Consider the following 27276-nt stretch of genomic DNA (forward strand, 5'->3'; position numbering starts at 1 on the left):
ATTTGTTAAATATATCAAATTGAATGATGGTAACTAAATCAACAAGAAACTGTTAATCTGTATTTCATGCATTGATTCAGATTTTCAAATTATATAACAGTCCGCTTGGACGACTTTATCGTCATTTATCGTTATCGAGATAAATCTGCTCCATTTATCGTGATACATGTTTAAGGCCATATCGCCCACCCCTAGTGGCGGCTTATAGTCAGGTGCGGCTTATAGTGCGGAAATTAGGGTAACGACATGTTTTATTGACGTTGCTAAGCCTATCACGATATGGAGTCCATTTATCGCATGGTAAATAAAAATGAGGGCGGTAATTTTCACGGCTGCGTTTTATCGCCGTGTGCGCGCGTGCATACATTTGTGTGTGCGTGCTTATGGCATATGAGACTCCAGTTCCTTTCACAAATGTCATCAGCACGCCGAAGAATTAAAGTTCAGACATACAAAGTAAGGAAACACATTTATAATAAACACTGTAAACATTAGCATTGATACATTGAGGCTAACGGGGGAGGTGGGGGGGAGACAAAGATCGCACTAGTTAATGCAATCAGCATTTGACCTCATTGTTTATTTGTGATTTATTGTTGGTTATGTTTATTTGTACTTCAATAAAGACTTTTAGTGTTCCAAAATGTTTTTGTGAATTAATAAGCATCATCAAAAATTTCATTGCTAAATTAGTTTTTTTTTTTTTTTTTTAAAAAGTTTGTTTTTGTTTTTTTAAATTAGTCGACTAATCGAAAAAATAGTCTGCTGATTAATTGGGAGAAAATTTCTCGTTTGGGACAGCCGTAGTTGTACGGTGTACCGGAACATATTTCCTCCACACCCTTCTCACCTTTTTAACCCCTGACCTATTTTCATGCCTGAAAAATATAGTATGGTTGGTACAGGCAGCTCCCACAGTTTACTGAACGTAACATACTTATAGCTGGTCTGCCATTGGCTATTGCCTAGTATTGCTGGAATCCAATTGGCTAAGAGGGACCTGTACTGTAAGAGTGGATCCCAGCATCCTTTTCATTTGCCCCTTGTGGTCCGATAGCTTTACATCAGTGTATTACTTTCATTCTTTGCTCTTTCTTTTTTTTTTTTATATTATGCACAACTGATTTTGTTTATTGTGAAATACAGGGTGACCCAAAAAAAAAGTTTACACTCAGTTGACTGCTTGTTTAAAAGCCATTGAAACATATCTAAATAGGTTGTCATGCTTAAGTGATTCATTAAGGTCACTCAATGCAGCTGGTAATCTCTCGTCTCTACAATTCTTGTGCTTCTGCTGAACATGAAGAAAACTTTAGCTGTACCTGAATTGCTGCGTGCCGGTCTGACACCTACTGAGATTGCAGCAAATCTGAGAATATCCAGATGTGCAGTCTACAAAGTTAAAAAGAAGCTGAAAGATACTGGAACAGCCTCACGAAAACCTGGGTCTGGAAGTGCCGATCTGTGCGGACCAAAAAGTTGATTGACAAGGTGATATGTGGCCACCCCAGAGTCCAGATCTCAATCCCCTGGATTATAGCATATGGGCAACTGTGGAGGACAGTGCCTGTAAGAAGCCACAAACTTCTGTGGCAGCCTCGGAGAGGTCCATTGTTAGATCTTGGGAAAAGATGACAGCATCCTACATAAAGAAGCGTTCCGCAGGCGCCTGGAGGCTGTTGTGACACTTAAGGGAGGACACATTGAAAAATAGAGTGTACTGTACATGTTCTTTACAATAATGTATAATTTGTGATTCAATTCTAATTCTAAGATGAATAAACATGGCATTTAAGTTGTATTATGGCAGTGTAAACTTTTTTTTTTGGGTCACCCTGTAATCTAATTGTTAAATGTGCTTGTTACATGTTTTGATGCATTATAAAGGATGTCTTAATTTTGGGGTGCTTGGAACAGATTAGGGCATTTACATGGGAAAGCGTCTCCATTTACAGCAGGGGTGTCCAAACGTTTTGGAAAGGGGGCCAGATTTGGTGTGGTAAAAATGTGGGGGGCCAACCTTGCCTGACGTCCTTTACGTAGAACAATATATTTAAGCAAATTTTAGCAAGCCATTCTGTGTGTGCCATATGCTTTATTATGTTTTTAATGAAAAATTTCAACAATCTCGCGTTCTTTTTCGACACTCGGACTATTGCGAAATGCTGCTGCTGTAAAATTAAACTAGCTTCAAGTTGCTTCAATTTCTCACTACATAGCTTCCCTGTAATCTTGTCATACACGTCAGCGTGTCTTGTTTGGTAATATTGCCTCACATTGAACTCTTTAAAAACAGCGACTGTCTCTTTGCAAATGAGGCAGACACAATTGTTGCATATTTTAGTGAAAAAATAGTCCACAATTTCCACCTATCCTTGAAGCGTCAGCCGTCGCAGTCCACTTTCTTTTTTTGTTGATTGTCGCCATTTTAGAAAATTGGGAGTAAAGGGGTGTCACACGGGGTAATGTGAGAGTGCTGCTGCCTTTTACTGGGTAAATGAGGAGCAGAATTTAGTGTGTAAGTTACTTCATATGCTGGTAGCAGTACTGCTGACCAATTTATTAAGTCTGTGTGCAGGCCAGACGCTATTGATTTTATGACAAAGGCAAGGGGCCGGATTAAATTTGTCCACGGGCCGCATTTGGCCCCCGGGCCGGACTTTGGACATGTCTGATTTACAGAATTTAGGTTACGAAACTACTTCGAGAGCCAATTAACTTCGTAAGTAGAGGTACTACTGTATGATATATATATGTTTTGTTTGTTTTTAGTTATCCTTCGTTTATCTAAGTATGACGTTTGAAAATATTCTGATTTCTGACTGCAAAGTTGAGCAAAACATTGCTTTTCAGTTTTAATTTAAAGCATTAAGTTGACACATTAGCTGAAAAGCATTTATTTAAAATGAACAGGGTAGTTTTATCATTGTCACATAGTGTTATAAGATTAGTGTCACCACATTTTCTATTAGAACTTGACATGTGCCGGTTACCGGTTTCAGTGTATACCGTGGTATGAAAACTAAGATTTTCAGTGATACCGTTCTTGCGGTGTTGGGCATTTTTTTTCATGTCCCAAAGAAAGAAATCCCTTGCTTGCAGCTGCAGGGCTTACCTCTCCCCCTCCGGTTGTTGCTCAGTGATTTAGAGAGTCAGCTGTGCTTCACGATGGCTAGAAGAGGTGAAATACCTTAATCAAAGAAAATTAAGTCGTTGGTATGGGAATACTTCGGCTACAGAAAAGTTAGACAGCTGCGGATGAGAGGAAGAGGGTCAACAGATATGTAAAACATGTTTGCGGAGGGTGGCTGCCAGAGGAGGCAATACCTTCAATATGACTTTGCATTTACATGACCACCCGTCGCTTTATACAAAATTAAAGGTTAGTAAATGCTGTTAGGCACATTTCCCTCAAGCCAGGAGAGTTAACTCCAGCATGATTAGTGTGTCTAGCGGTGGTGAAACAAATACGAAAATTGGACAATAATTCAATTATTTTTAATCTGATAATAATGTTGAGCTGTGACTGAGGGTTTAGGCTCACCTGAAGGACTGCATTTATTTGAACTATATTAAGGAAATTTCATTAATTTTTAAAATTTATTTAACTTAACACAAATTGGAACATAAATATAATATTATGTATATTATGTACCAAAAAAATCTTGTTCAATGGGGAAAGTTTTTTGTTGTTGTTTTTTTTTAAACCCACAGATTTCAAAATAAATTTTTGAGCACACATTTCAAAATAACAAATTTTTGAGCTGTAATTGCAATATCGCATTGCAATATTGCAATATTGTGGCTTAAGGTTATCATACCGTCATAATCTCATACTGGCACATGTCTAAACATCACCACAGTTGTAACATGAAATCAAACACACAACCTGTAGCAAGTGCTGGCGTATGTGAATTTTTAGCAGACAGGTAGCTTAATTTTATAAAGCTACTTGTCGATGAATTTACTATTCTTGGCCGCTCTAGTTCTAATCTAATGTTCGGTTACTTTTAACCAGGTCAAATTTCAAGGCCCAAGAGCTGAACAAACACATTTTGGAGAGAAGAGAACCAGTGAAAAAGCCTGCGGCGAAGGAGCCCACCATACAAGAGGCTTTTACCATGCATATTGAAAAGAGAATCCGGCAGAGGGCTGCAAGCAAACCCAAAGACGAGTCAGAATTCACATTCAAGGCAAACGAACTCCCGAAAAAGATCCTGGAAGGAGTTGTGGTAAGTTGAAATTTGCCTATAAAGCTTTTATCTCAAGTGGACTCAACTGGGCTTCATCAACAGGGAGTGCCCGAAAAGAAAGTGAAAGACTTAACTGTGGCTCAGTCACCCGCATTCAAGCTCCCCAAGAAAGCTCATGTGGAAGTGAAAGCTGAAGAAGTAAGAACTGTGTGGACAGTGGTTAAGTGAAATTTGTGAAATAACCCTGAATGTTCTTTTCAGGTAAAACCTCGTTCGTTAATCAAGCATACTCCAGTTCCTCAATTTGGCACACCATTCCAGCCCATGCTCAAAGAGAAGCGACAAACTGAAGTGTGTCCTTTCTCATTTGAGCAAAGGGAGCAAGAGAAAAGGAAACTTAAAGACATCAGGGAACGAGATGAGGAAGAGGTGGGATTACCTGGCTCATCAATTGAGCACACTTGATTCTTTGGCAATATATATTACATATATATATATATGTATATATATATATATTTTTTTTTAATGTCTTTCAGGTTCCAGTGTTCAAGGCTAAGCCACTGCCACACTTTGAGACAGTCAGTCTCCCTGAAAAGAAGAAGCTGGAGCCCACGAAGCCTGAGCCCTTCAGGCTTATTGTAGATGAACGTGGCGCAGCCAAGAATGAACGCTGGGAGCAAATGGTACAGTACACAGAACATGTTACAACCACCTTTTTTTTTTAAGTTTCTTTTTACAACCCCTGGCATAAATGTAGGAATCACCAGTCTCGGAGGATGTTCATGCATTTGTTTAATTTTGTAGAAAAAAGCCTGACATGACCCATAATTAAATATTTTGAATGGCAACTTTCTGGCTTTAAGAAACTCCAAAGAAATCGATAAAAAAAAAGATGTAGTCTGTTACAGTTACCTTTTTAGGAATCATGAAAAAAAACAACTACCACATAAGAACACTTACCACACCACCTCTGGCTTTTATTACAGCTCGCAGTCTCAGAGGCGTATACTTAAGAGTCCAAAATATTACGGTAATGTAAATTTGTGCATTTATTGACTATGAGATGAAGGCAATTTCCCCAGTGTCTTAACATCAATGCAGCCCTATATCATCAATGACTGGAAATTTGCATGGGTTTTTTTCAGGCAGTTGTCTTCATAAATCTCACTGGAACGGCACTAAACAAAAATTACATCATGACCTTAGCCAATGCAGATATGCGATTTAGAGCTGAAATGAATACTCGAGTAACTCGAGTTTAAAAACTGAGCCGAGTAATTTTATTCACCTCGAGGAATCGTTTAATTTTGCCAGCTCTAAGCATCACGTTTTGCCCGGACTACTTTTAATGCAGGACAACGCGCTGACGTCATGTGCGTAGAGGAAGAAGCAATTAAAAAAAAAAAAAAAAAAAAAAACTATGCCCGCATGATGCTAGTGTGGTAGCAGGTAGTGTCCGATGCGTCTCATAGATATCGCATGCATTTAGGACTAAATGCGAAATGACAGACTCGGCCGCTTCTGGGCAGCGTTAGTAAACAGCCGCCATCTTTAAGCAGTAGACTTCTCAGCGCTAATAAATATAACGTTACTCTCACGTAACGTTAGCCCTTTGGAGGGCTAGGTTTCTATTAATTATGACCACTGTCGATGCGTGGCTAACGTGTCTTACATACATGCTTTATTTAATCTGTAAAAAAACAGCGCTGTAGAGTGATGAGGGTGTAAAATTAAAACATAATAAATAGAGCTGTCCCGACTAGTCGACAAAGTCGATGTCATCGATGACGTAAATCATGATGTTAATGAAGGGTTAAAAAAATATATGCGTGTAAAGTTCAGAATGTCGGACGCTCTGTATGCAAGCGGGGAAAGCGGCACAAAGCCAAAAAAGCGCACCAGAGTGTCCAAAACATTGACTTTTTTCAAAGAAACAAAGGAGGGTACACTCTTTTGTCCTGTCTCTTCAATGCCAAGCTTGGTTGCACGTCGGCCGTGAATAAACACCTAAAGCGGCGTCACCCAGTTTGTAAGTCCATCTAACTAACTAACTAATGACGTTTTATTGAAGTTGCTAAGCCTGTCATGATATGCAATGAGTCCATTTATCGCACGGCAAATAAAAATGAGGCCGGTAATTTTCACGGCTGCCTTTAATCGCTGCGCGCGTGCGTGCATATATTGGTGCGTGCTGATGGCATATGAGACTCCAGTTCCTTTCTCTTATCAACACGCTGTAAAATTAAAATTCAGACAAACAAAATAATAAAACACATCTATATTAAACACTGTAACGTTAGCACTGCTACACTGAGGTGAATGGGGGGGAAAAGGCAACTTACTTTAGCCTGCTATAAAACATTGGCAGTCGTCTCGTGAAAGCAAACTTGCGGTTAAAAAGTGACACTTCAAACATGAAAAATCGCTGGTTAACAGCATTTGCAAACGAAAAAAATGACCAAAAAAATCTATTGCTGACACTACATGCAATTACAAAAAGTGTTTTTTTTTTGCGGAGTGTAAAGCTGAAATTAGCGGTTTAGCTAACGTACTTCCGGTGAACATTTCAAAATAAAAGCATGTCGTGTTCTTCATATAAATAGCGATTTCCGGAGTTAATCCCACATACCCACAAAATTCAGATTCTACACTAAGAATACCTTTAAAATGACACCCTTTATGAAAAATCTGATGGGCAATGAATAATTATTTTAATACTATTATATATAGTACGATAATATTAATGCTAGGTGTTTTTTTTAAGAATTGTTTTGAATCATGTTGGAAAGGCGAAGTCAGTGTTCTGAATCTGTTTACATTCCATTCTTTTGCACTAGTTAATTCTATCAGCATTTGAACTCGTTATTTTTTGATTTATTATTGTTAGTTACGTGTTTATTTGTACTTAAATAAATGATTTACGTGTTTATTCTGTATCAATAGAATAAACTGTAGCATTTTGCAGAAATGTTATTTTTATACCACTAAAAGTTCACTCAGATATAAATGAAAGACGATATGTACTACTTAAGCCTGTCGCAATATGCAATAATTCCATTTATCGCGCGATATATAAAAATGAAGGCGGTAATTTTTCCGCTGCGATTTATCGCCTCGCGTGCACGTGTGTGCGCGCGTGGGGCAGACGTGCTGTTAAAAGTTTGTTACCAACTGCGCAAAATGCATCTTCGTTCCAGGTCTGGCAAAAACTAGCGCCAGAGCCAATCGTTCCCATTATATCCTATTGTTCAACGTATACCGGCCGCGTCAGTGCTCCGGAGTGACTGTGGACCATCTATGGCACGCCGGTGTTGTTGACGTGTGGGCGCTCCCGTCAGGAGTGACATTTCACGCGGGGCGGCTATTTTTCGGCACAACGCTGGATATTTACAACGAAATCCGCCAAAACATTGTTACCGACTTGGCTGCTACGAATAACCTCACTTTGACAACGAACAGCTGAATGAAATTAAAAGCGCTGTGCTTCAAACTCGTCCTGTTTATGAAAGCCGTCATATGCTGGTGTAGTAATGAGCAGACGTGACTCCAGCGGCGCTTGGTAACTTTTTTAATGCGCGGTTGCGTGCACACACTAGATATCATGAAATGGCAAACTAGATGTGCTACGGCCCATGCCATTGGCTACGTGAGCCCAGAGTGATTATGGGACATGTAGTCCATATACTACATCGATGAATTCTAAACTGTCATTTGTCACATGAGGTTAAGAAGGCCAAATCAATCCATACCAGTGACTATAGATAATGTTGCAAATATTGTTAATTCAGTACGTGACACAGATGGATTCGGACCATAAATAGGATGTCTTGCTCATGTAGTAAACCTGGCTGCTAAGAGAGCTGTAGCAATCAACGGTGTGCCCTGCCTCACTTTATAAACAGTAAAGATTGTTCTCAGCACTTTTATACAATTTTTTTTCATATCAGTAAGAAGTAAGCACGTAAATATTATGCACTAAAATGCATGTTTATATGATGGCAATTTAATTTTTGCTCGTTAGCAAAAAAAAAACAAAAAAACAAAAAATACAATTGTTTTTTGTTTTTGTTTTTTTTTTTACAGAGCATTAAATGTATTGAATCAGATTGAAAATCGTGTCCCCCGTATCAAAATTCGTACCGAACCATGACTTAACTGTATCGTTGCATCCCTATGCCCTATGGAACACCATTGCAGAAGCTATGACGGGAAACGTTTTCATTTTCCTAAATGCTTAAGTTATTAAGTGCAATTTTTTTTTTTTTTTAAACACATTTTATTTATTCTGTGTTTCTGTGCGGTATCAATATTGTTGTTTTTTACTTAAGAGGCAGGGTCTATTGTTTTTAGTTGTGATTTCTTAAAAAGTATATTTGAATTTAAGAGTAAATATTTATCGTGTTTAAATGGGTGTACTTGATCTATTAATATATACAGTATTCGCACTGTGTTATTGTAAATTGGTTAAAAAAAAAATTGGGGGGGCGCAATAATATCGCATATCGCAATAATTTATGAGAATAATTATCGCACACTAAAATTTGTTATCGCGACAGGCCTAGTACTACTACTTCAATACAAAATGCTCAAAAAGTGCTTTTCTGCTTTTTAAGTTGTGTAAAAATGAACATGTAAACATTAATGGGTTTCCCTTAGGTACAAAAAATTAAAATAACTGAAGTCCTTTTGCATCTGAACCTCAACAATATACAGGATAGGTCAAGTGTGTTTAGCTACTGAGAAAATTCCATGTTTTTGGATAAGAATAGGAGTTGATCCACGTGCTCAGATGAAAGTGTGCTGCGCTGTGCATTGACTCCTGCGGTTGAAAATACAAGGTTCTGCGTGTGGGTGTAGCATGTCAGATGGCTAAAGGGTGGCAGCTCAGCCATATTAGCACCCATGTGGTTTTTATGCATTGCACGTAACGGCGAGTCTGTCTACATTCGACAGCAACTGCATGATTTCTACTTTTGACTGCTTGTAGAGAGCCGGTGACTGGCGTGTCAGTGAAATGGCGTTGGGATGGGATGAAGTACCTAGTCTCTGTTGCTTTCAACATTCTTCGAAATCCCCTATTTTCTAGAAGATTTTCTAGTTGAATCCAAAGTATTTCCATACGTCTGCTTTTAAAGTTTTGGTAGGAAGTCTGATCTTATGGAGAAGTTTGTTGGTTGGTTAGGTCAGCCATGCTTGTTGCTGTTTTGTATCTAGGAAGCGCTAGTTGTGGATGTGTACTCTTGGTCCGTTCCCCATAGCGTCCCAAAGACTGCGCTGACTGTGTTTTAGTTCCGCTTTACTTGGCATATTTAAATAACTGGAATTTGGATGTTTGTGAATCGTTCTCGAATCTTCCACGGCCGAATCCCAAATAATCTAAGAATCGGAAATTTCAAACAACTTTATTAATAATGGCTTTCATTTAGCTTTCTTGTATGTCAATCCCATTCCCTTAAGGCAGTTTCTTACAGTTCGGTCACACATTGACTTTAATTTCCGCCCAATTGTTCCTCATTTGTCTTGTTGTGCTTTTTCTGTTTTCAAGAAATTTTGCTTTGTTTTCTGTCTTGATGCTTTGATGTTGATGTTGTATGTACTTGGTTGAGATTTTAGAGTTTATAACTTACTATAACTAAAAATGGAAATGTATCCCTCCTATCCATTTGGTTGCAGGTTAAAGAGGACCAGAAAAAAATGAAGGAGGTTTCCACATTCAAAGCCAGACCAAATAAAGTCACCCAAAAAGAGCCTTTCCAACCGAAAAAGGAGAACCGGGCTGCAGTGGGTAAGATGTCTTGCTTGCTTAGTATTCCTGAGTCCTCATTTCCATCTGATTCAAGTAAGGACTTGATGCTTCCGCAGTTGTGGAGTCATTTGAGCTGGCTACAGAGCAGCGTGCACGGGACCGTGAGGAGTATTATCAGTATTTCCGTGAGCAGGAGGCCATCGCAGCTCTCGTAGAGGAGCAACGTCGGCAGGAGGAGGAAGAAAAAGAGAAACTGGAAATCGCCCAAATGCGCCAGCAACAAGTACGTGCAGAAATAATTTACCCGCCGTCATTTACCATTTAATGTTTGGGGTCACTGGAAAGTAGAGCTCTACGGTGGCCGAGAGGTGTCAAGCGAAATGCAAAGTCCAAACACTTTGCAAAAAGAAAAACACACAAACCCTAATTTCAAACGCTTTGCAAAAGAAAAAAGCACGAATGCCACAACACGAACCCCAATGGTGTACAGCAAGCAACACGTCACTTCCGCTCATTAATATTCATGACGTTAGCTACTCTTGCAAAGGGGGGGACACGCCACCGTTTGTCCCTAATAGGAAATGAATGGAAATCGTGTACGAATATGTTTAGAGAGCTAAACCTACCAATTCTCTCCGAAAATGATGTCCCTGGTGCCAGATTCACTGGCAAAGATGTGGAAGAACATAAAAATGTTCAGTTAAAGAGATGGCTTGAGTGTCGAGGGCTGAAAAAAAACGAGCCGACCTAAGCATAGCCTTAGCTTTATCAACACCCTTTTCTTTCGTGACTGACAATGACATTCTCCTGTTTCAACAAGCTATTCTTTACCACCAGCCCTGTCTTTCTTATATATTATATCCTCTGGTTGTCCTACGTCTGCAACCATTCTTGGGGGTAATTTATATTGTTATTTTTGGATAGCGATTGCAAATGCTACTCAGTGACAGCCAACGAGCACTTTTAATTTTTTCATTGATGACAAATCTTAATTCTATAATTCATTTACACTTCCCCCTTACTAAAGTAGTTTTTTTTTTTACAACAGGAAAGATAACAGTGGCAGTCAGATACCATTTTAATTCTTTTCAGTTCATTCATTGTCAGACAAAAGCAGCACGGCACAACGTCACACTAAAAAATAAGTATAAAATATCAAAATGGCTTACCTCTTTGTCCTCTGAAAGACCATGCAAACCCAACAAAATGTTTACTGCATATGAAATGTGAATGGATTCACTGAGCTGGCGTTAAAAGTCCGCGAAAGTGGATTCTTTCTTTACATTTTTTCCTCCGAGTTTTTGGTTTCGGAAACATATGAAGAAAACAACCTTCATATGTCGTAATGTCTAGAGTCGTTTCTACAAGTTCCAAAAAAGCAATGTGTGATCGGCATGTTCGTTTTTGAAGGATTACCAGAGAAAAGCAGCAGAATTAACATGGTTTCTATGCGAAGGCGGGTCTACAATGTCCCACTTCTGCTTTACTTCTGCTTTACGATGCAACGTCACGGTCTAAAATTTAGCATGCGTGCGGTACACCATTGCAAAAGCACGATTGCAAATTGCCACAGCGAAAACCCCAGTTACCACAACACGACAGCAAGAAGCCCAAGAGGAAGACCCGGAAGTAGACTACATTTCACAGAAGTAGACATGAGGACGACAACTCCTGCCTGCCTCCTGCTATCGTGTAACCGCAACTCATCATTTCCACCCACGTGCATTGCCGGAAAACATTAGTTACATAATTCGCTCACATATTTATACTTTGAATATTGCAATATATGCTTGGTGACCATCTTTACGGACCTTCACGAAGTCCCCACCCCAGTCAGATGCAAATTTATATAAAAATTGTCAATCGTTTGTGCTGTAAAACTTGTTTGTGCTGTCGTTTTAGAAATATTTACAATTCTTTTATGGGTAAATCTGAGGTCAACTAGCTTAACTAGATTAAAAATTCTGTTAATCGTTTGTGCTGGAACGGTTAAGTAGATATTAAGCTTTTATTGAGATATTGATTTCAAGTGGTGACGTCACTCCTAGCTTTTCCGTAGCCTAGCTACCGCAGCTAATGGGGCGTACCAAATCGCTCAACAACAGAGGAGTGCCCAAACAACGAGCACGAACGAAGCACAAACGAATGGTACCACTTCGGGTTCATTTTGCAGTAAATGAAGGGCTGAGAGTGACGTAATCACTCGAAATGAATATCTCAAGCCCCCCATTTTCAGCAAAACGGAGCCAAATTTGTATTTGATGTGTTCTTGTTAGTTGTTGGGACACCCCTCTGTTATTAAGCGATTTGGTACCCTCCATTAGCCTTGGCTAATATAATAAATTCCTTTGACCAGACATGTCCAAAGTGCGGCCCGGGGGCCAAATGCGGCCCGTGGTCAAATTTCATCCGGCCCCCAGCCTCTGTCATAAGATCAATAACGTCTGGCCCGCACACACTTAATAAATTGGTCAGCAGTACTGTTACCAGTATATGAAGTAGCTTACACATTAAATGCCGCTCCTCATTTACCCACTAAACAGCAGCACTCATTACCCCGTGTGGCCCTTCACTTCCAATTTTCTAAAATGGCAACAATCAACAACAACAAAAAAGTTGACTGCGATGGCCGACAAGATAGATGAAAATTGGATTATTTCTTCACTAAAATATGCAACAACTCTGTCTGCCTCATTTGCAAAGAGACAGTCGCTGTTTTCAAAGAGTTCAATGTGAGGAGATATTACCAAACAAGACGCGCTGACATGTACGACAAGATTACAGGGAAGATACGCAGCGAGAAATTGAAGCAATTTGAAGCTAGTTTAATTTCACAGCAGCAGTATTTCACAAGATCCCGAGAGTCTAAAGAGAACGCCACAAAGGCTAGTTGCGAGATTGTTGAAATTATTAATTAAAAATAAAAATAATAAAGCAAATGTGACACACAGAGTGGCTTGCTAAAATTTGCTTAAATATATTGTTCTATGTAAAGGACGTCAGCCAAGGTCGGCCCCCCACATTTTTACCACAGCAAATCTGGCCCCCTTTGCAAAAAGTTTGGACACCCCTGCCTTAGACGCTAAGGAAACCTATACCTTACCTTACCTTACCTATAAAAAAAATTGTAAATGTCTCTAATTTGACAGCAGCCCAAACAAAACTTTAAGAGCACAAACGATTGACATCATTATTAAACAAATTTGCGTCTGACTGGGGCTTCGTGAAAATCCAAGCACATATAAAAATATTCAAAGTGTAAATGTGTGAGCGAATTATGTAACTTATGTTTTCCAGCTCTGCACGTTTGTGGAAACAGTTTCGGTTACACGATAGCTGGAGGAGGGTGGGAGTTGGGGTCCTCATGTCTACTTCCAGGTGTTCCTCTTGGGCTTCTTGCTGTCATGTTGTGGCTATTTGCTGTCGTGTTAAGGCAATTGGGGTTCGTGCTTTTGCCAACTTGTAATTGTGTAATTAATTAGTGTTGTGGCAGTTTGCATTTGTGGTTTTTTCTTTTGCAAAGCGTTAAGGTTCGTGTTTTTTTTTCTTTTTTGCAAAGTGTTTGGACTTTGCATTTCGCCTTACAGCTATCGGCCACCGTTGAGCTCGACCAATACAGGATTTTCTAAGGCTGATGCAGATATGAGGGGAGGGGGAAATCATTTTATTTTCCAACTGATCAACGGAGTTTAAATGGGTAGATTGGAAGGGCACATTCTTATCGATGAAAGCCAATAATGTAAGCCTTTTTTTTTTTTTTTTTTAACACATTGATTATGAGAGCGAATTGAAACGCGCCCTATGTAAATTTAATTTTAGAAATTAAGTACACCAATAGAACTCCAAAGATTTATAGAACCTTAAGTATAGTTGTACACAACCAACTGAAATGGTCTGTATTTTTGTGAAATTGCAAACAGGCATTCTCCGGTATGAGATTTTGACGGTATGATAACAAAGTAAAAATACAGCGGTATTGCAATTATAGCTCTAAAATGTTATTTTGAGATGTATGGGTAAAAAAAAAAAAATCTGTTGAACAGGATTTTCTTTAATTTTTCACAACATATTTGCTAATTGGCAGATGTTTACAATGGCGGAAGACTTTACAAAAGTAGGCTAATGGTAGAGAGGAAACTAGTTAGCCGTCTAGGCATGCTAACTAGCCACGTCTTCTGCCTCGTTAACAAGTTTACATTATAGTATTTGTTTTACCATCGTTAGACAAAGTAAACCAGTTTGAGTGAACTCTCGTAGCTGGTGGAAAACGTTCATGACAGTGTTTACTTACCTTACATTTTGTGTAAAGTGACAGATGATGGTCACGTAAATGTGAACTCGTGTTGGAGGTGTTGCCTGCACGCTAGCTGACCTTCCTCCTCTAAGCCGCAGTTGTCAGTTTCTTTTCGGTAGCCCAAGTACTCCCATACTAGCGACTTTTGTCTATTTTTGTGGGGGGAGGGGGCTCAGGTGCAGTGTCACTGACACACAGGACAAAGCAACAAATGGAAGGGGTTGGGTCAGCACTTCTGTGCCAAGCCACGGATTTCTCGCTACATTTAAAAAATAGCTAATACCGTAACTACGGTATGACGGAAAATTTTAGTGGTTTTGAAACGCGACGTTTTCATACCACGGAAACCTTAAAACTGGTAACCGGCACATGCCTAATTGGAATATACAGAAAACACTCGACATACGACGTGCACACACACACACGTCTTAACAAAATCCAATGAGTAACCAATGTTGCACACGATGATTAGCATTTGCTGTTAATGTTAGCAAAATCCATTCACATTAGCATAGGGCTAGTCATTAGCATCTACGTGGCCTTATCAATTGCGTTCTAGATAGATAACAACATTAGCTCGCATATAACAGAAACATTTGTGTCAAAGTGCTTAATTATAGACTGTGCTTAAACAAGGAACACAACAAGAAACCTTATAGGAGATGCCAGGTTGCGTCTAGCTTCTTGATCTTTTTTATATTATATATATATATATATATATATATATATATATATATATATATATATATATATACAACATACATAGTAGGACTGCATTTAAAACCAGAATTGTTTCTCCTTTTTAACCCCTTCAGGGACAGTGGTCACTGCAGTGGACACTTAATACCTTTAACCATTAATAGAGAATTTTTTAAACCATATTTGGTCGTAAAAAAAACAAATATTGTTTATTCATATATATAATAAATACAGTACATTTATAAATTAAATACAATACAATGTTAATAAACGTTAAATTAGGTTGAATAAAAAACATTCACATTGTTTAGGGCCCCAAGTTTTTTAAACATGGTATTTAACCCATTGCATGCCATCTATGGTAGACATCCAATTCATTTAAACTGAAAAGACTGGCTGTAAATACTCAAAGGGCAAATAAACTAGTGCTGCAACGATTAATCGATTAACTCGAGTATTCAATTAGGAAAAAAATATTTGAATTAAATTTTGCTGCTTTGAGTATTTGTTAAAGTGACGTTGTAATGGTTTGTTTTGAAAGTGTTTGCATTTAGTTCAATGAATTTGGATGGATACACTGACCTCTAGTCTGCCTCATTTCACATGACTGAATCCAGCTGCTCCCTGTTAAGACCAACATAAGCTAAGTTTTTGTTTGAGCTAATGTTTTTATTAATGCATTCGTAATTCAGTTAATAGGTATTTTTGCCGCTTTTTGTGGGAATACTGTATGTGTTTGAACTATTTGTTAAGCGCATTGTAAAAAAATAGATGGCATTTTATAGCATTGAAGATAGCGCACTTTTGTTATGTGTATATATAGCCTCATTTATTTGTTTTTGTTTGAGGCTCAGGTCAGGTGTTTTATTTTTTTATGGTTCTTATTCAATTACTCCTTTATTCGAACTAATTAGCTCATCGATTAATGGACTTCTTAAATAATCGAAAGCTGCAACCCTAAAATAAACATTTTTTCGCTCCTAACAATCATCATGGATTGAGTGTCCAGCGCCGTCAATGATATGTGCCTCTTTTAAGGGGTGAAAATAAACAAGATAATTCACGCATGGGAGGGTTTATAATGCAAATAATAATAATAATTTAAAAAAAAAATTAATATTAAAAGAATTTAGACAATAATAGATCAGTTTTCTGACTATTACAATTGTTGTCGGTTCATTTGTTCATCGCTTAGTTGATTATTGGCTCTCCAAAGGAAACCAACACTTTGATGTGGCCCACGCCAAAGATTAGTTAGACACCCCACTTGAATTATATCGTTAGATAGCTAGATTGGATGTACATTCTTCATTGACGTTAACAGTTGTGTGAATTAAATGTATTATTTGAATTGCATTACTTACCTTCCTCTTTGCCTTTGCAGGTCCACAAAGCACAACCGATTCGTCACTACAAGACCGTTGAGGTAAAGAAGAGTGATGTTCCACTTACAGTCCCGAAGTCTCCCAACTTTTCAGTCCGCTTGTAAATAAGCGACCTTTTTTGTAATATTTTTTTTTTTTTTGCTGTTTTAATAGCCGTTATTCAATAAAGTTATGGTTCTTGGTGACTCATGTTAAACATATTTTAAGTTTGGTAAGATAAAAATTTACTGCAAACATTCCCAGTATTTGTCTTTTTTTTTTTTTCCACCATCAATGTAAACATGGTACTTGCACGATAGTGTTTGGTTGTGGGCCTTCTCTGAGCCAAGGCATGATTTTTTTTTTTTTTTTGTACAATCTATAAACATTTTCCATTTATGTGCACAATAGACTCTGTGCATTTTAACTCAAATGCCACAAATGGACTGCGCTGAGTGTCCAAGTGGGTTTCCACCAGTCAATTTGCTTCAATATGTCACATTTTGGGATATAAAGACATTTTGCCCAAGAATGTGCTGAGTATTAATGTCAAATGCCAGTTTTGGTAAAAAATATCGTGGCATCGTCGCATGCCTGGAGGTCCAGAGATGTATTTTCTGATAAAAATGCTTGAAAATGACCGTAATGGGCCGTGCTGAACAGTCAGGAGTGTTAGAGCTTGTCACCTCGCCTCAATGTACCACATTAATGCCCAAAATTGTTTTACCTGAACCAGGGTTTCTCACCAACTCTGAGGCAAGGCTGGCCCAAAGTAGCACGTCTCTGGTACCCAGGTGAGGTCTTGGTCACTAGGAGTGGGAACCTCTTGGTACCTCACAATACGATACGATTTGTGATACAAAGCTCACGATAATAATGATCTGACGATATGGCGATACAACGATTATCGATACATTGGTCAGGAAATCATTCAATGATATTCTACTAACGACTAATAAACAGAAAAACAAGCTTCTGCTGTGAATTGGAATGAGTTTATCACTAGTAGACATCCAATCCATTTGAACTTCCACTTCAAATGGATTGAACGTCTATGGCCGTCAGTGGCAGCCAATGCCAGGCAATGAGGTAATTTTGGGCCATTAAAGGTCATTTACCTGTTGATTTTCAGTTACTTCCTGTTGATTTTGGGGTATTTTATTGGCCACTTCCTTTTTATTTGAGTTACATAACAGGAAGAGACCCGAGAATCACCCAAATGAATAGGCAGTAGCTCAAACTCAACAGAAAATGACCTGTAAATGCCCTAAAATGAACAGCAAGTGACCTGTAAATGCCCTGAAAATCGGACAGAATGACTGTAAATGCTCTGGTTTCGAATGAACAAACGTTTCTAGTCTAAATGGATTGGGCGTCGAGCACTGTCAATGCAACCTTAAAGTTAACTGAGACACTATTATAGGGGAAGATTTTGGTTGCAACTTGTTGGTTAATTCTTATTTTTTTTAGACATTGACACCTTTTTAAAACGGTATCTCGATTCTTTGCAGGAGCATATCGATAACCTTTGGGGATACAAAGTATCATGATATATCACCTTTTCGATATTTTGTCACACCCCTATTTGGGGGGGGGGGGGGGGTCGATTGGTTGATTCCCCCCGTCACTCTCTAAACCATCACACCAAGGGCATAACGAACTGTAGCAGAACGAAATTCAAGAAACGTCTGCCGCCCGGGCAGCACTGGGCACCGTCAAAGGGCGCACGCACGTTATGATGGATGCTCTCGGTTACTGAGAGATTTACTACATTTTAAAAGACTGGAAAATAAATTTGTGTATGAGACAGGCAGAAACAGCGCGAACCGGCGGTCGCACTTTTGTGCGCAAGTTATTTTTTTAGAGCAAGAGGGGAAAAGAGATAGTTCGTTGCTCCTTGTCTTTTAGATGTCCAGCAGTAGTTTTTAGGCATTTCAATTGAAGAATGTCCTGAGTGTGTTGCTAAGACCCGTGTGCATCTATAAGAGGTGAGTACACGAACCCTCTTGTACTGTTTAGCCTTTATTGTTGTTGTTTTTGAGATGTTAAATAGTTAGCGCCGAGCGCTAAGCTAATTCGCTAACGTGTATTTCATTAGCAGAACGTGTAAAACCATGATTAAGTAAAGCAGTAACACTACAAACATGCGAAATAGTACAGAAATCTGTGAAAACAAAGTATTTTGGTTAAAACAAGTCTGATTTCTAAAGACACTTAGTTTCTAGAAAATGTGGAATTCATTCCACCTGTGTAAATTTTATTGTATTGTTGAGAGAGAAAAGTACTCCTTTTATAATGGTTAATGTTTTTACACGTTCTTAAAAATAAATAAATAAATAAGCAGTTTTAGGGCAGCTTTTTGTTGTTTGGGCATGTTTCCATTGTTCCTGTTAAATCATTAGGATATTTTAAATAAATAAAGGACATAAATTTGTTTGGCTACTGTATTAATTAGTAATGCACGATGCATCGAAAATCGCGATCGTCAATACTAGAGGCGTGCGAAATTTACGATTCTTAGATTATTCACGATTCGGCCGTGGAAGATTCGAGAACGATTCACAAACATCCAAATTCCGATTATTGAATTATACCAGGTGAAGCGAAAGTAAAACACAGTAGGCGCGGTCTCTGGGACGCAATGAGGAACGGACCGAGAGAAAATAACATATTCAACTCAGGCCGCTAGATAAAAAAACAATCATACCTGAATGCGGCCGACAGCCGCTACATACAACGCCCAGTTGCCACAAACATACGGCTACAGTAGATATCAAGATGCAAAATGACGGACGACGGCGGTATTAAAACATGTATTATTGAACAGAGATGCGAAATGACAGACTTGCCGGCATTAGTAAACAGCCGCCACCTTAAAGCAGTAGACTTCTCTAGATGGCTCTTTTGTAGCGAACCTAATTAAGATTTTGCCGATTTAGGAGTATTTTAGATAAAAAGTTGTCTTGAATCTATCTTTAAATGATGAAACAGTTTTGAAACTTTGACATGTAAAAAGTAGACAGAAGGGAAATTATGGAATAACGGGAGCAATTTTAACAACTGTAACGGTTGATTGACAACTTTAAAGTAATTGAATGTAGTTTAAAGCTGCTGATACAGAATGGGGACTGGAGTGTTTTATTTACTGTTATTTTTGTATAATTATTTACTGTTATATGTTAACTTGATACGTAAATAGTAGTTTGGTTTAGCCTGAGAGGATTTTTGAACAATTTTGGAACTAATGTACAAAGCATTAAAAAAAAAAAAAGAGCGGGGTGCATCAATAATCGTTTTATAATCGAATCGGAGCCTCTGAATCGTAATCGTAATTGAATCGTTAGGTGGCCAAAGATTCCCAGCTCTAGTCAATACCGTGATCATTGTTCAATTATCAAATCGTAGCCCACTGAATTGTTATCGAATTGAATCGTGGGGTGCCTAAGATGGCAAAGTCAGTATTGTGTTTTGTAGATGTTTAAATGACCACAATATGGGATAATCAGTGTTGACAGATGCTTTATTGATCCAGACTGTTAGACAGTCAATGTGCCAATTGGTATCAAAGACATTTGCTCCATACGGCCACCATGAAAACTACAAAATCTCGGGCAACATTCACACATGATATGAAAAAATAAATACGTAACTGGGATGACAGTTCAGCCATGGGTCGTAAACTCTAATATGTACAATCTGATATTCATGGACCAAGTTCCCTTTTTGTGTTTTAAAATGCTACTCATGGCTAAACCGTGACGCTGTCAACACCTGCTGTGATGCTTAAGCCATTGGCTGCCGTTGACAGCGATAGACATCCAATCCGTTTGAACTGGCAGCCAATGAAAGCATGTTTATACGCTGCCAGCCCTTCAAATTCAAACTGTTTGGACTAGACATGTGCCGATTACTGGTTTCAAGGTATACCGTGGTATGAAAACGTCAAGGTTTCAAATTTTCCGTCATACTGTCCTTAAGGTATTAGCTATTTTTTTAATGTCCTATAAATGCATGGAGAAATCCCACGCTCAGCCCTCCCCCACCGCTTGTTGCTCAGTGTCGGTGAGTCGGCTGTGCTACATAATGGCTGGAGGAGGTGAAACTCCTGAATTTTTTCCCCCATCACAGAAAACAAAATCGCTGGTATGGGAAAACTTCTGCTACAGAAAAGTTACAGACGGCGGCTTAAGTGAGGAGGGTCAAACGACATGTAAACCATGTTTGCGGAGGGTGGCTGCCGAGGAGGCAATACTTCCAAAATGATTTTGCATTTATACAGAATTAAAGGTTGTCATGAGCATTTCCCACCAGCTACAAGAGTTAACTCCAGTGTGTTTAGTGTGTCTAGCGGTGGTAAAATGTGTTTTGTTTTGTTTTTTCTACCAGGCAACTGTCTGTTGAGAAAGAGTGTGTGTATAATGAAAACATGATAAGAGTCTTACACACGTGCTTTTTATGGAAGATAATTCAATTATTTTTGTAGTGATGGTAATAATGTTGAGCTGTGGCCGTGGGTTTAGACTCACCTAAAGGACAGAATTTATTTTATTTTATAAAATTTTGTTATTTTTTGAAATTTATTTTAACTTTAAAAATCATACTTATGTTCCAATTTGCAAATATGTTTTGAAAAATAAAAATCCTGTTCAATGGAAAAAGTTTTTGTTGTTTTTTTTTAACAAAAATATCTCTATAGAGCTGTAATTGCAATATCATGATTCTGTGAAAACGTGATATTTTGGCTTAAGGTTATCATTCCATCAGAATATACTGGCACATGCCTAGTTTGGACGTCTATTGCTGTCAATAGCACCCAATTTCATCAAATGCACCTTAAATATACTTCTTGTAAGTGTCTGTCCTATGTGGAAGTTCAAGGGTCCACAAATGACACTGCGATGTAGCGAACGCCAGCTGTGGTGGGCAGTCCTTCGTGGTAGTGAGTGAGGCGGCCAGGGTGCATGAGGGCCCATCCTTTACGGGGAGCCTCGACGGAGCAGTCGTAGCGGAGGAACCTGCATCCTCCACCCTGAAGTTACAATGAAACATTAAATATATAATGAAGTTAGAATTCGTTACCTTTGTTTACCTCATCAGTAAAAAAAAAAAAAAAAAAAAATTCATGGGAGCACATCATGTAATTAAGAAAAATATGCAATACTCATGACTGACATAAACACATTTTATACAGTCTTTTTCCCCTTAGCCCACTGTATTGAAGATGCAGGGAAATGAGATGGATGCAATTATGACATCTTCATGCGAGAACTTGCAAATGCACTGTTGGGGAAAAAATGGAATGGGAAAGTGAAATACCAAGAATGTAGATTAACATGCCAGCCAAAGAATAGTGATCCTCGTTCAATGGAATCCGTCTTGGTTGTCTACAGCCAGTTTATGTAACATTTGCTGTGCAAGAATGACCGCTTGGTACAATAAAATTGCATTACATGTATCTGTCTAGTTCAATTAAAATATTAACATTTTTTCTAGTGCTGAGCGATAATAAGATTTACTGTATATCACCAAAACAACATCTACTATTTTCTATTACGTCCTCAATTGTAATATATTATAAAGAGGCACTACTAAACTTAACAGTGTTGATACTTAAATCACAGAAGCGAATGGGCCACTAAATATAGTCCCTGACAAAAAGTCTTGTCGCTTATCCATTTTGTAGAAACAATTGCTAATAACCTGACTTTTAATTATTCAGTTGGTTTCAGAAATGGCTCATATGAAAGCTCAGACCCTCCCAAATGATGTTGAATGTACCAAAATATATTTGTTTCACTGAAAAAAGATTTATCCTTTAATGAAGACATAAAGGTCAAATTTTGGCAAGACAAAAGTTTTGTCGCTTACAGAAAGTGTGAAAATTGAACAAAAATGTACTTCGTATACAAAAAATATGTTACATGACATAAGCGACTTAAGTAGTGGTGCTGTGAGATCCAAATTGAATATTTTGTATGACCTCCATGGGCTTCGGCAAGGATTCATACAATTTATTGATGAAGTCATCAGGAACATCAAAGAAACGACACAATCAGCAAGTGAAAAGGGATAAATGTAAGTCTGAACATAATGAAAATAATTCACTTAATAATGATAGGATCTATTCTAGCTGTACTACATACAGCCAGGCAAATAAGTATTTAGTCAACCACTAATTGTGCAAGTTCTCCCACTTGAAAATATTAGAGAGGCCTGTAATTGTCAACATGGGTAAACCTCAACCATGAGAGACAGAATGTGGAACCAGAAAATCACATTGTTTGATTTTAAAAGAATTTATTTGCAAATCATGGTGGAAAATAAGTATTTGGTCAATACCAAAAGTTCATCTCAATACTTTGTTATGTACCCTTTGTTGGGAATAACTGAGGCTAAACGTTTTCTGTAACTCTTTACAAGCTTTTCACACACTGTTGCTGGTATTTTCGCCCATTCCTCCATGCAGATCTCCTCTACAGCAGTGATGTTTTGGGGCTGTCGTTGGGCAACACGAACTTTCAACTCCCTCCACAGATTTTCTATGGGGTTGAGATCTGGAGAATGGCTAGGCCAATCCAGGACCTTGAAATTCTTCTTACGAAGCCACTCCTTAGTTGCCCTGGCTGTGTGTTTGGGATCATTGTCATGCTGAAAGACCCAGCCACGTCTCATCTTCAATCCCCTTGCTGATGGAAGGAGATTTTCACTCAAAATCTCTTGATATATGGCCCCATTCATTCTTTCCTTTACACAGTTCAGTCGTCCTCGTCCCTTTGCAGAAAAACAGCCCCAAAGCATGATGTTTCCACCCCCATGCTTCGTGTTCTTCGGATGCAATTCAGTATTCTTTCTCCTCCAAACACAAGAACCTGTGTTTCTACCAAAAAGTTCTATTTTGGTTTTATCTGACTATAACACATTCTCCCAGTCCTCTTCTGGATCATCCAAATGCTCTCTAGCGAACCGCAGACGAGCCTGGATGTGTACTTTCCTCAGCAGAGGGACACGTCTGGCAGCGCAGGATTTGAGTCCCTGGCGGTGCATTGTGTTACTGATAGTAGCCTTTGTTACTGTGGTCCCAGCTCTCTGTAGGTCATTCACTAGGTCCCCCCGTGTGGTTCTGGGATTTTTGCTCACCGTTCTTATTATCATTTTGACGCCACAGGGTGAGATCTTGCATGGAGCCCCAGATCGAGGGAGATTATCAGTGGTCTTGTATGTCTTCCATTTTCTAATAATTGCTCCCACAGTTGATTTCTTTACACCAAGCGTTTTATCTATTGCAGATTCAGTCTTCCCAGCCTGGTGCAGGTCTTCAATTTTGTCTCTGGTGTCCTTCAACAGCTCATTGGTCTTGGCCATAGTATAGTTTGGAGTGTGATTTACTGAGCTTGTGGACAGGTGTCTTTTATACCGATAATGAGTTAAAACAGGTGCCATTAATACAGGTAACGACTGGAGCCTCTTTAGACCTTGTTAGACCTCATTAGAAGAAGTTAGACCTCTTTGACAGCCAGAAATCTTGCTTGTTTGTAGGTGAACAAATACTTATTTTCCACTCTAATTCGAAAATAAATTCTTTAAAAACCAAACAATGTGATTTTCTGGGGCTTTTTTCCACATCCTGTCTCTCATAGTTGAGGTTTACCCATGTTGACAATTACAGGCCTCTCTAATCTTTTCAAGTAGGAGAACTTGCACAATTGGTGGTTGACTATTATTTGCCCCACTGTATGGGAAGACAATCTAAATCACCTATATAACTGAACTCACTATATAATGCATATAAGACTGTCTTAAAGTTGGTGGGGACAATTTGAGCATCCTGAAAAGTTGTTAGTGTTATGTCCCTACCAAACCTACGCCCTTGGTCACACTAGTTACCCATGAGGCCTTTATTGGCTGGAAACAATGTTTTGTTTTGATGAGAAATAGGTGCCGCACGTATGGCTAAAAAATGGTAGGGGATAACAGGGTTTCTTGTCACATGGATAGGTTGTCACACTTGCTTTAACTCGACCACCATACAGCGGTGTTGCACAATAAAATTATCATAATTGTGCTCAGGAAAAAAAAAACATTATTTTTACTTACAAGTTACACATTCACTAACTAGCCACGTTGAATGCTAGCTGTTATCTTAAAAGATATTAATTTTAGGGTTCCCTTGGGCTCCCATTTAATCGGTACTAAATCTTATTTTAATCCGGAGATTTTAGCTATCATTTCCCCAAAACGTCCGCTATGTACCAACCACTGATGCCACTCACCTGGTAATCAGGCCCCCTCTGATTGAGTGCTATGTTTATAGTGAATGTGGAGGCGTCGTGATGTGGCCTCAAATATGGCTGCTCATCGGGTTTATATCTAACTACAAAGGCCAAGTCAAAATGAGCCTGCAAACACACATAAGAAAAGGAGGAAAGTCATGCAAGCATTCGCATAGAAACTGCTCGACTGGCTGCGCGAAGGGATGTCAAATGGACGCTGGTGCGAAACGCTTGCTCGATAAAGACCAAGCTTCAAGGCTGCTTCTGCATCCAGCATTCAGGCCCGCAGATGGAGGAGAACAAGCAGAGAGTGGTGCACGTCACCCGCATCGTCAGTTCCTGAATCCTTCTATTAGCTGCCGGCTCCACCCCCATTTACCTGGTAGTCAACTTCTTTACTGTTGAGAGCAATGTTTATAGTGAATGTGGAGGCGTCATGGTGAGGTTCGAGCAGGGGCTGCTCGTCGGGTTTGTACCTCACCACGAAGTTCAAGGGAGTAGTGCACTGGAAGAAGACATGGTTTGTCAGCACAAGAGCAGAGATTGGGGAGGGAATAGGGTTGCAAATTACTGGAAAGTCGAAAACTTTCCATGAAACTAATGGGAATTTATAGGACTAGACGTTCCCCCCACGAAATGTTGACAAAATCTGCATGCAATGTAGTCTTCTCCTGGCCAACATGTTGCCAAACAATTTATTGAAGCTTCGACTGACGCTCTGCATTTTCAGTGAGATGTTGTTTCCTTCTGTTTAAAAGTTCAGAGATTGAAGAGGTGGTCAGCCTGTTAGTGTCTGATTCCAGTAATCCATGTGCTTTGTTGACATGTCTTCAGCAAACTGTTTGCAGTACTGTTTGTGCACTGTCTTCAGAAGAGGCTTCCTCCTGAGGTGACAGCCATGCACACCAATTTGATGTAGAATGCGGCGTATGGTCTGAGCACTAACAGGCTGACCCCCCACCTCTTCAATCTCTGCAGCAATGCTGACAGCACTCCTGTAACAAGTCACTAGGGTTGTTTTGATCATGTTTTTTTGCTCCCAATCCTATCGTTTTAGTTTGAGTATCTGCCGATCCCGATATTTCCCGATCCGATTGCTTTTTTTTTTTTGCTTTCAATTCAATTCCAATCATTCCCGATAATTTTTCCCGATCATATACATTTTGGCAATGCATTAAGAAAAAAATGAATAAAACTCGGACCAATATATACATTCAACATACAGTACATAAGTACTGTACTTATTTATTATGACAATAAATCCTCATGATGGCATTTACATTATTAACATTCTTTCTGTGAGAGATCCACGAATAGAAAGACTTGTGACTTTGTATATTGTGACTAAATATTGCCATCTAGTGTATTTGTTGAGCTTGCAGTAAATGATACTGTAGCCATGCCCAAATGCATGATGGGAAGTGGAACCATGACTGTGCGTAGTGCTACCAATTGATATATCTTCTCTGCGTTGGGAAATAACATAAGGTGTTAAGAAAAAGATCAATTGCTACCTTGCTTCCCCACATTGCTTCCCATGATATTTCTAATGGTCGGGAGAGGAATTGTAAGGCTTTAGCCAATTAAAAAAAAAGGCTCCAAAGGCTGCCAAAATTCACTCTACTCATTTTACGCTGCCTTTTGTCTCTCTATATAGGTAAAACGGCGCCATTACAGATTGAGCGCAACAATGCGTGAGCGGGTAGTGCAGCGCATGCATTAATTGCGTTAAATATTTTAACGTGATACATTTTTTAAAAAATTAATTACCGCCGTTATCGGGATAAATTTGATAACCCTACCTTAAGCCTACACTAAAGACTCTGGATGAGTGTAACATATTATGTCTGTAATGTTAAATACAATTAGAAAACGATTTAATTAAATAATATATATATATATATATATATATATATTTTTTTTTTTAAAAAGGCATGGCCGATATTTTTTTTGCCGATTCCGATACTTTGAAAATGACGTGATCGGACCCATTCGATCGGGACATCTCTACAAGTCACATGACGTTTTGGAGGGAAAATGGCAAGCAGTACTCAATTTGGACATTTAGGGATGTACGTTTTTTCAAAGGGTGTACTAACTTTTGTTGCCAGGGGTTTAGATATTAATGGCTATATTTTGAGGGGGAAATAAATTAACTCGATTATATAAGCTGCACACAGACTACTTTTTCATTGTGTCAAAGTGTCATTTTGTCAGTGTTGTCCCATGAAAAGATATACCGTATTTTTCTGACTATAAGTCACAGGTTTATTCATAGTTTGGCTGGGGGTGCAACTTATACTCTGGAGCGACTTATGCGAGAAATTATTAACACATTATCATATCATTTCACATGTTATTTTGGTGTTTTGGAGTGACACTGATGGTTTGATAAACTTGTTAGCATGTTCTTTATGCTATAGTTATCTGAATAACTATTAATAGCTATGTTACGTTAACATACCAGCCACGTTAGCATTTCGTTGTTCATGCATCATGTAACATTATCATACTGTACACTTATTAAGCATGTTGTTCTCTATTGTATTTTTTATTTTAAATTGCCTTTCAAGATGATATATCTGTTTTATGTCTTGTATTTTATCAAGTAAATTTACCCCCAAAAATGCGACTTATATAAGTCGCACCGGAGTGTATGTTTTTTTCCTTGTCGTTGGGCATTTCATGGCTGGTGCGACTTATACTCATG

General features: G+C 38.7%; 2 protein-coding genes across 4 annotated transcripts in view; one reads left to right on the top strand and one right to left on the bottom strand.

The window, feature by feature from the left end:
- tpx2 (TPX2 microtubule nucleation factor) overlaps window positions 1-16556 on the top strand; it is a 29463-nt gene extending 12907 nt beyond the window's left edge. The window contains exons 10-16 of the mRNA XM_057860154.1: window positions 4019-4232; window positions 4296-4391; window positions 4455-4622; window positions 4730-4876; window positions 9867-9978; window positions 10056-10222; window positions 16317-16556. Of these exons, the coding sequence (XP_057716137.1) occupies window positions 4019-4232; window positions 4296-4391; window positions 4455-4622; window positions 4730-4876; window positions 9867-9978; window positions 10056-10222; window positions 16317-16421 (1009 nt within the window). The 3' untranslated portion in view covers window positions 16422-16556. The remainder of the gene's footprint in view (window positions 1-4018; window positions 4233-4295; window positions 4392-4454; window positions 4623-4729; window positions 4877-9866; window positions 9979-10055; window positions 10223-16316) is intronic.
- A 3248-nt stretch (window positions 16557-19804) lies between these two features.
- plod1a (procollagen-lysine, 2-oxoglutarate 5-dioxygenase 1a) overlaps window positions 19805-27276 on the bottom strand; it is a 36227-nt gene continuing 28755 nt past the window's right edge. The window contains exons 18-19 of one of the 3 annotated variants that reach the window (XM_057860088.1): window positions 24567-24692; window positions 19805-21325 (exon numbers count right to left, since the gene is read on the bottom strand). In XM_057860088.1, coding sequence (XP_057716071.1) covers window positions 21170-21325; window positions 24567-24692 — 282 coding nt within the window. In that variant the 3' untranslated portion in view covers window positions 19805-21169. Of the gene's footprint in view, window positions 21326-24566; window positions 24693-24945; window positions 25072-27276 lie in introns of all 3 variants that reach the window. The other 2 variants (XM_057860096.1, XM_057860106.1) reach the window with 2 other exon arrangements.

Source organism: Corythoichthys intestinalis, chromosome 2, assembly GCF_030265065.1.
Source record: "Corythoichthys intestinalis isolate RoL2023-P3 chromosome 2, ASM3026506v1, whole genome shotgun sequence".
NCBI classification, from domain to species: domain Eukaryota; kingdom Metazoa; phylum Chordata; class Actinopteri; order Syngnathiformes; family Syngnathidae; genus Corythoichthys; species Corythoichthys intestinalis.